The sequence below is a fragment of the Drosophila serrata genome, unplaced genomic scaffold, assembly GCF_035046125.1.
Source record: "Drosophila serrata isolate PLE 108 unplaced genomic scaffold, ASM3504612v1 contig_228, whole genome shotgun sequence".
Classification (NCBI taxonomy): Eukaryota; Metazoa; Arthropoda; class Insecta; order Diptera; family Drosophilidae; genus Drosophila; species Drosophila serrata.
The window spans coordinates 1,200,045-1,209,761 of NW_028257126.1; the positions used below are offsets into that span (position 1 = coordinate 1,200,045).

At 42.0% G+C, this 9,717-nt stretch overlaps 2 protein-coding genes across 2 annotated transcripts; both read left to right on the forward strand.

The window, feature by feature from the left end:
* The first annotated feature begins 1,309 nt into the window (after positions 1-1,309).
* On the forward strand, positions 1,310-3,951 carry laf (labial associated factor). The gene is given in 5 exon segments (XM_020957481.2): positions 1,310-1,406; positions 1,409-1,464; positions 1,526-2,997; positions 2,999-3,113; positions 3,115-3,951. Coding segments are annotated over 5 exon segments (2,508 nt in total). The 3' UTR covers positions 3,883-3,951.
* Positions 3,952-5,344: 1,393 nt separating this feature from the next.
* LOC110188045 (uncharacterized) lies at positions 5,345-6,281 on the forward strand. Its single transcript, XM_020957595.2, has 2 exons — positions 5,345-5,849; positions 5,935-6,281. The coding sequence occupies exons 1-2, from the start codon at positions 5,799-5,801 to the stop codon at positions 6,202-6,204; spliced, it is 321 nt and encodes a 106-aa protein (XP_020813254.2). The 5' UTR covers positions 5,345-5,798; the 3' UTR covers positions 6,205-6,281.
* Positions 6,282-9,717: the final 3,436 nt, after the last annotated feature.

Genomic DNA, 9,717 nt, shown 5'->3' on the forward strand with positions numbered 1-9,717 from the left:
ATTTTTGAGCATTTGGGCTTGTAGTGAAAACTATGTTGTAATTAATAATTTTAATTATTATATTTCATTTATATATATTTCAAAATAAATATAGAAGGTCAGTTAAATTAGTTAATTTGGTAACTAAGCAAGACATTTATGTGTCAGATTAAGGGTTTTTGTATCCAATGTATCCTTGATATTAATAAAAACGAATAAACGAATAGATATGAGCTACCTATAAATGTTACAGTTTAAAAGTTTTGCATCACTCTGAATTATTAACTTTATTGAAACAAACTGTTAAGGAAATAAATCCACAAAATAATAATAATATTTCAGAAGTTGTGCAAATTAGTTTCAATCTTTAAATAACAAGTTTGAAAATAAATTACATTAACACAGTTTTGTCAAGAATCAAAAAGGGATTCTATAACAATATGATAAGAAATATTGTGTTTTCCTATGTATTGGAGAATTTCAAATAGTATTAATTGAGGCTTAAGACATAGGTTTATATAACTTTTTGAGTTAATATACTATTCAAAACATGCCTCATTTATGTATTTAAGGTAAAACAAAATATGAAATGATTCCAGTAGAATTTCGGCCATTCTATCTTGGCCCGACTTGGTCCAAGTCCTTACCTCGCCTGGACGAACAACATAATTTTCTGTGTCCGCACACGCCCATTTTGCCACCAGGCTTCCACGGAGACCAAGGTCCGAGGGTTCGAAGGTTCCCGGGCTCCAAGCTCAAGCCCTTAGGCTCCAGGCGCAGAAATTAAGGTGAACGCCCACAGCACGCGCCGGCGGAATAAGTGGGGATAGAAGGCGAGACTCCGAGAACGGAGAATGGAGAACTGGGAGCTGGGAACCGAGAGTGGAGCACCGAGAACACGAGCAGCCAAGCTGGCTGCCAAAACTCCAGTGGAAATATTTGCCACTTGAGTTTCGGTGGCTCCCCGTTCTCCCCCCTTTTGTCTGGTCACCACTTGAAGTTCTTGGCGCGCGCGTTTATTTATTTTGGAACGGGGCGCAGAGCAACAAATTAAAAAGTAATTCTCGGGCGCAGCATAATTAGCTGCTAAGTGACACTAATGGGGCCGCAGTTGCACTGCCCCAAGAATCCGCCTGCCTCCCCGACAGCCCCGAGCTGGCTGCACTTTTCCACTTTTTCTTCGGCGGCTCGTGTGTGGGCAATGTGAGGTTCTCGAGCTGCTGAGTGAGTTTTCGTTGGTTTAGCTAATTGAGTTCTGTTTTTTGGGCCAGCAGTCCACATGGCCACTTGGCTCCCTTGTGGCTGCCAAGTTTGGTTGGCCCCGTAATTGATGGGCCCGCTGAAAGCAAAGGTCTTTGCGGTGATGAAATCTGGTGAACCGATAGACAGTTTGGGCTGCCGCGCCATATATGTCAGGCTGGCTGGCAAGTAAGCTTCCCACATTCCACATACAGGTACACCCAAGAGAAGATTATACTTGAAATGGTGAGAAAAGGTTAATGAAAATTCTAGATATACTCTTTTAACCGATCTTCACAATACCTAGGTCCGTCCTGGAAACCAGAAGATGAGCTCCAGCAGTGGATCAACCAGGAATTGGAACTCGGGCTCGCTGGGCGAATTAGAACCTCAGGGAGACCAAGACTGCGTGGTCATAGGAGAAGTTCCCAAGAGACCAAAGCGGCCAACTGTGTTGTCCTCGGGAGAGGATACAGGGAAGAGTGCGACATCAAAGTCCAGTGGGTGCGTCGAGGTCCAAGACCAGGATGCATTTACCAAGGTAAAAAAGAAGGTCTCCAATACAGATTTGTTCCCAGAGGCCGAACCACAAAGCCTAAATTCAAGGGAAGGTACCACTTCCGAGGAATATGCTCCCGACGATATGGAATACATCTCTAGTGAACTGGATGAGGGGCAGGCCAGGTCCCAGCAAAGTCAACGATCCACCGATCACTCCAAGAGCTTTAGTCAGATATATAGCGAAATTTTCGAAGAGTCCATAGAGCGTCAACAGAAAGCTGAACGGGCCTGTCGGGCCTACAACATTAACAGGTCAAAACTGCGTGGGACTTGTGAGAGATCCGGGTCGAGGACCTATAGCAGCCAAGAATCCAGTTACTCCAGTGATCTAGGGAAGGTATCTGAGGAATACGGCCATTCAATTGAAGATATACATTGTCAAGCAATCTTCGAAGGCCAGCTTACACATACTGTCTGCTGTCCAAAGATGACCCCCTTCAATACCATAAGAAGTTCCTTCAAGAGATTACCCCCCATGAAAGATGATATTGGCTGTTCCTTCAAGAGATCGGGATGCAGTGCTAGAAAGCTGGAATATAATAAACGCGATTCTATAAAATATGATGACGAATATTCTAGCTACTCGCATGGACCCAGGTCATCATTGAGTTTACGAGAGTCTTCGGTTTGCATCGAGAGCTCCGTTTATTCAAAACCAAGGATGTACCAACGCGAAAGCTCCAATACGGAGCAGACTAATGACCGCGATTACCTAAGTGTCTCTGGAACTGGCAATCCAACCTCTGTGGCTTCGTCGAGCCGAACACAAAGAGATTATCATTCGCGCAGCAGCACACGCCATAGTCATCACCATTATCGTCGCCTGGGAAGTGTGCCCAAGACATATCAAGATCGTGGAAATAGTCCCATTAATATCAAGACGAGGCGACAACCGATCGAGTCCCGGAACGTTCATACCGACATGAACATCGAGGAAGAGAGGGATGGTTCCTTCCGCAAGTCGAATGTCTCTGTTGGAGTGCAGTATCCCACTGACGATGAAGGACAGGACTCTGCTGAAGAATTTCGCAGCAATATATCCGACATTTCATACCCGAGATCCGGTCGGAAAACCTTCTGCAAAGAAAATTCTGTGTTAAGCTTTACGCAACTTGTGCGAAATGTGTACAATCAGGATCGGGAGATGACAGACAGGTCTGGAGATGAGTTAATCAATCGTGATCTTGGTGTGACTAGTGAGGACGAATATCCAAATCAAAGACCCACTTAATCCGTTTTGTTCCAAAATCGGCGAAGAATTCACTGATGTATGTAGTGAAGGCACAACAAATTATCTGGAGGAGAAGCCTCAAGACAAAAAGAATGACTTTACTTACGAATGTGATCAAAAATGTGAAGCCATCTGATGGCACCAATGAACTACAAGTCGACGATGAAACTGTGCAGGAATCAGAAGATCCAACACTAAGCTCCGAAGATGGGCCAGGATTATCATCTACTCCCATAGTTCCCAGTGAAATGAGCGATGATGAGTCTAAACCAACCACGGATAGTCTGAAGATCAAGTCAAAGAACGGCCTGAGTCTTAGGATATACAATGCGGACGAGGCTCTGATGGAGATTCCGGAGGATTTCCAGGGACCTGCGGTTATTCTGGACGACGATGCCGATTTCTTGGACATTACCTTGACCGATGACGAGGAGCATATCCGGGCCAAGCTAATGGCTGCTGCATTGACAACCAGAACTAGTAATCCATCAAGCAGCGCCAATAGCAGTCGCAAATCCCGTCGGTCCATCGATTCCACGAGCAGTATCTTGAGCTATAAGCCCAGCGTCATTTTCTCTCGCCGATCGGAAGTGGAGGGGAATAGTACCCCGCGGACGGATCGTGTATCTCTCCTGGCCGAGCGAGTTTTGCGAGCCTGTGCTAATCCCTACACTGAGACAGCCAAGTGGCAACCTTTGGGAACACCCAAGACCAAATGGCAGCCCCTGGAGGAGAGGGAATGTTCCAAACTGGCGGCCAGAATCCTGGACGATAGGGAGAACACACTGAACGGAGCCCTTCAGCTGCTTACCCAGGATTTCAATAGAAAACTGCAACGACAGCTCAAAGAGATCGCAGAGAGTTTTCATTGAATTGTATTGCTGTATATATTTTTTATTCAAATACAACTTGAAATTTGTTTCTCTGCACGCTACGAAAAATGATTTAAGAGATTTTTCGGATATTGAATTTTAATATATTTCCGAAAAGTTAACTAACGCTTACAGGGGAAAAATTCTAATCAGTGTGGGATGTACTCTATATAACTTTGTTTTATTTTAATTAAATAAGTACATATATTTATTAGAGTGTTATTTAATCTTGAGATTAAGTTTGGCTTGGTTTTACATACATCATTTGAGATCCCGACTTTGGTTTTGGCTAATTGTCTTGCAAAATAACTTATTGTTAAAATTAATATTAACTCCAACTGTAATTTATTCTAGGTTTTACTTACATATTTTTGTTGGGAAAATACATACATTTTGATTTAAAGCAAACCTTATTCAAAAGTTGTAATGTCTTACCCACAAACGATTAAATTCGGATTTAAAATCCTCAAATTATTTAATGTCAACATTTCTTTATTTTATTATTTTACATTTACATTTTATTTGACTCTTATCCTTTGTAATATCTCTATGTGAAAACAGTAGAAAATACCTGGAAAGTATTTAAATTTTCAAATTTCTCTCCTGCATGATACTTGGCTTGGGACGAAGCCTTCTGCGGAGGGGGACTGGTTGTGAAAACTACTTGAAACTTTCAGCGATCTGGCGGGGTCGCCAGGCAGTCTGCTGGCTCGGTTCTGGTGGAATATGTGTGCTCCGGGTCCTCTGACGCGGTGCATAAATCAACTTTAGTGCTGGCCAAGTATCTCGCTGAAGGGCGAAGCTCTCCGGAGCAGGTGCCCCCGCCCTCGAGGAGCATAATTAGCCCATGGCTACTGTTAGTCTAGTCGTGCACTTGGGCCCTTCGCCCCGTTGCCGCCCCTCAAGGCGCCCATTTATTTTCCTGACACATACTAAATATGCTGAGGTTGTTTACATGATCGATCAGGGATCGTGATCGGGATCGGGATCGGGCTTATGCTGCTTGCTGGATGCTCCGGTTCGGATCGGATCCGGATCGGGATCGAGATCGGGATGCACCTAATTGCTAACCAAACAGACTGCAGCGCGCAAATATTGTTTTAAGGCACATCAACATATTTCACCTGCCTAATGCCTGATCCAACTCTCGATCGATTGAGCGGGTATATTTTTAGGGAGTTGTTTCTGTGTTCGTTCCCCACTTTCCTTTATAATGAAGTGCGTCCCGATATGTTTATAATTTACGATACAGTACTGGGAGGCGATTGGCCTTTCAGTTTCCACATTCTCGACTGCTGGCGAGGCCTGATTTTGTTTCCTTCTGATGAAATGGCTACGTGATCTCTGGAAAGAGGTCGGTGGTCACTTAAGCATGATTACTAAAAGTTAGGCAACACTTTGAGATAAATGCCAGCTAATATATTGTCAGATCGGGGATATATTTAACTTTCAATTTGTCAATTTCCAGCTGAGAAATACTTGGGAGTGTGAACTAATTCCCAATCGTATTGCTAACTTATTCCAATGGCAATCTAAGCTATTTCCCACACGCACTGCCCACGACGACTTTTCGTGGTCATCATGTGAGCGCACACGGCATAATTTAGACAATTCCCTTCATTTATTGTGAAAAATGCACTCAATTTATATGACTTGATTATATTTGCCTTCCTTTTTTCCACTCGCCGTCGAATGGCTGAATGCCTGAATGGCTGTGTTTGCTTAAGTCGCCGCACAGATCCATGACATTGCCATGGCTAAAGACATGGCCAGGGACATGGCCTAAACAAGACTGCGACAACAACACCCAGAGGATTGGCTGACGACGACCGAGAGGAGGGGATGGACGAGCCCGAGGCGCACCCCACGCCAATTTATTAAAGCCAACACCAGGGAAATGTTGCCCGACTGGCCGAATGGCACAGGTTCCTCCTTCGAGTGGTCATCCTGGTTTAGGGGCCTATTCGGTATGAAAAATTGCACGAAACTGCAAAGGCGCATATGCAAAATGCATAATTCATTTAACATTTTGTAAATCATTTGTTTGAATAGCACGATGACGATGATCCGCGGCTAGCTCCCATGGCCTGTCCTGCCTCCCGCTCCTGCGGATCCCTGCTCCCCACAGCTCCCACCTGCCACGGCAGAGCTCCGTTTGGCCAGCAGTTAAGCTATTCGTCTGCCCTGACAAATCGAGAGTTGAGCCGGGCGAGTGGACCTGGATCGGGTTGGGCACTCGGACAGTCCCTGGCCCCAGCCCTCGGCTCCAGCTCCCCGATCCTGCAGCAGCCACACAATGGCCATGACGATGCGCAAATATAATTTCACAACTGTCTGCACATGCTCCAAACGGAACGAGACACACCGCGAAGTTAAAAATACACCAGGGGAAAACTACAAAAATTATATCACTAAATTTTATAAAGTTTTTACATTAACTTTAGAACTTCCTGATTTTATAACCTTAATGTTGTGTCAGTAAGTTGATTGGTTTATTTGTTGAGATTATGCATCACTTTATAAGTATGGTTTTCTTGTCCAATCTGTAGTTTTCAATTAAATAATTAATCTTTTTACATAACGCTTAATCCACTTAGGCAGAATGTCGTAGGCCTAAGTAATAGAATGTTTCTAGGACACCTGAAATTTTGAAACAAAATTCTCTGGGGTGAGTTATAAATATATTAATTAGTTTTAAAAAATCAGCCAAACAAAATACGAAACAATTTAAGTTTGAAATATAATTAATTATTTATTTTTAAAAGGCTTCGGTTCACCGAAAGATCATTGCTTTATAGTTGCCGAAATGACTTTTATTTATTATCAAATAACTAAAAGAATTTATTTTTCATTCAGCATGTTTCCTGAACTTTACCTTATATTTTCTCGCAGTGTAGTAGCGAGACGAAAGCAACAGTGTTCGAGGCATGGAAAGAGCTCAGCCATAAGTCACAACGCCGCAACGACTTTTCAGCTTTGGGATAAGCCTTTTTATTATTATTTGTATTTGCCTCATCTTTTGCCTTTTGATTCCTGTGAAATTTGCATGCGCTGGAATACCGATACCAATTCCAGCCCAATCCCGATCCCGATCCCAATGCCAGCCCAATCCCAGTCCCTATCCGAATCCCAGCTCCCATCCCGATCCTGCAACGAGCTAATTTCGTTTTGTGTGCGAATATTGAAAAATTACAAAACCTTTGATGCGAGTGGTCCAGGGGGAGGGGAAGGTGGATTGGCATGGGGGTGTTATGGGGTCCAGGTGGAGCCTGCCATTGAGATTTCTTGGGAACCCAGTTTCTGGCCGGTACTGTCTGTAATTTTAATGATCCTCCACTGACATCGTAACTCAATAAGCCTCGCGAGTCGCCAGTCCCAGGTCGCGATCGCTGCAGACAGACAGTCTGGGATCAGGCTGGCTTTCCCAGCCGAACAATTTATCATCTTTGGTTGCACTTCGAAAAGTAATTAAGGTTTCTCCCCAAACTCACGTGTGGTCGGCGGCTGGGGGATGCGGCTTGGGGTGTGTTCCCAGCGAAATCTATTGTAACTCGATGGTGGCGTTAAATTTTTGATTAAAACACTATTAGCCAAGTGTTAAAATTATCGTTAATGTGTGGTGTTTTGGTGCCACTGCGTCTGGTCCCCAGGTCCAAGCTGTTCCAACACTATTATTTTCGGTATTGTGTTTTTTGGTTTACAAATGAAACGCTAAGTTGCGTGGTTTTTTGTGCTAGATTATTAAAGTCTTTTGTGTTCTCGAGGCGCGTTGATCAAAGTGATGAAGTTAATGGAATTTCGAACATGAATTAATGGCTCACAAAGAGCGAATTCCTCAAAAGGGTAAAAGTACTTATTAGCCATCGAAAGTAATGAAATTTATTGTTTATTATTGTACAAAGAACTTATATAAAAGAAGAAAATTTAAAGAAATTGTTGTTTTGATATTGAGTAACTCTTAACAATTACAATCCTTAAAAAACTGCTATCAAATTCACAGTAGTATTGAATTCAAAACTATTTTAATTGCTCCTTTTCCACTCACTTCCTCTTACCCCTTTTACCCAACACAGCAAAACTATAAAAATAATTCAATTAAAAAATGACAACCGCAAAACAAAAATTAGTTAACCACAAAAGCCGCCAAACAATGCTAATAAAAACAAAACTTGTATAAACTAAAAACAAAAAAAAAAGTGTACACAAATCAGTATGGAAACCATAACTAGTATAAATTAATTTGTGTAATTTAAATGTCAGGCCATATTTAACGTTCGCATAAAAACCCAAAATTAGACTTTTCGAGCGGCATGTGTACGCTCGTTGGTTCAATTTAAACGTCCGGGGTTCCTGTCACTCGTTGGGTCTTTGCCTGCCTATTTTCCACGGCCCCGCCCCTCGTCGCCCGCCCGCTCCCACCTTCGCACAGTCGCCGGCAGTTTCCGTCGTCAATTTATAAACGCGTTCAGCTTAAATTGCAACAAATAGTCGCTTATTGAAACTTAAATTGTGCCGACGCAGAAAGTGAACGAACGAGCCGGCGGAGCAGTCACAGTCACAGTCACAGTAACAGTCACTCGGCTGTGGCCAGAACGGGACGGGGCGATAGAGCAATGGTTTTTTTGGCTTTGGTTTTGTGTCAACAAGTTTTTCTCTCTCTCGCTTTTGGCCATTTTATTTTATTTTACTTTTTTTCTAAACATATTTCGTTGTTGTTTTTGTTTTGTGTCAGTTGTTGACGTTGTTCGGTTGCTGTGTGGTCGTGGCTTGATTTGCTTAAAGGTTTCTGGTTCTGGGCTCCGGTCATGGGAAAGAGGTTTGCCGATGTTTTGATATGTTTCCCAGATAAGGTATTCGGGGGAGGGGACTGGACCTGAGTGATCTAAAGTTATTACAGTAATTGGGATTGAAAATAATTATTGGGATTAATATAATTTAGTAAACAAAAATAAAATGGAACGATTATGTTATTATTATTAATAATCGGTATTTTGCATACAAAACAATTTTTATTTTTATTTGTTTTCTTCGGATATATAGGTCCCTCGAGGAGAGGTAATGCTAAAAGAAATGAGATAAAACTTTTATCATAAAAGTGCCGAAGGCAGTTTCAACCTTTCAAAATATCGGTTTAATATTAACAATAAAATACAAGCAACTTAAGTCATGCTTAACTTTCGCTTAGTCAAACGATCAATTAGCTTTCATTTTCAAAATATTTATTTGTTGCACTCTTATTTCTTCTAAACTTATTTGCTTTTAAAAAATCAATGATTAAATCTTCAAGGTTATAAATCGATCAAGAAATAAATGTTTTTGATCAGATTATTGTAGGATATGTATTGTCAATTCTATGGCTGTGTATACATACTTATCTCCTTGGGGATCACATTTTCGGTGATCATCTACATGAACTACCAGTGATCCACTGATCCAGTGATTTCTTAATGTTATGATATTTTTTGTGACAGTGTAAATGCCGAACTAAGCGTGACGAAGACTCTTGCGATTGAACAGAATCGACTCTCAAAAAATGGCACTTCAGGTAGTTTAAGAATGCTTCGTGCGATGATTATGGATCCTCTGGGATGCACTTTGCTCACCTCTATTTCAGATTGTTCCTAAATGTTTGTGTACATTAAGGGAAACTTTCAGCATTTCTATATTTAGTTAAATACGGCTCTTCCAGCGATTTTTATATATAAAGTGTTTCCAAAAGTAATTCTACCCCTAGAAATGTAATCAACTTTTTATCCATCTTAGGATGTAACTTCTGGCATTGGCAATTAACCCTGCCTGCCACTAATTCAACCATTTCTCCCAATCAAAAGCTGA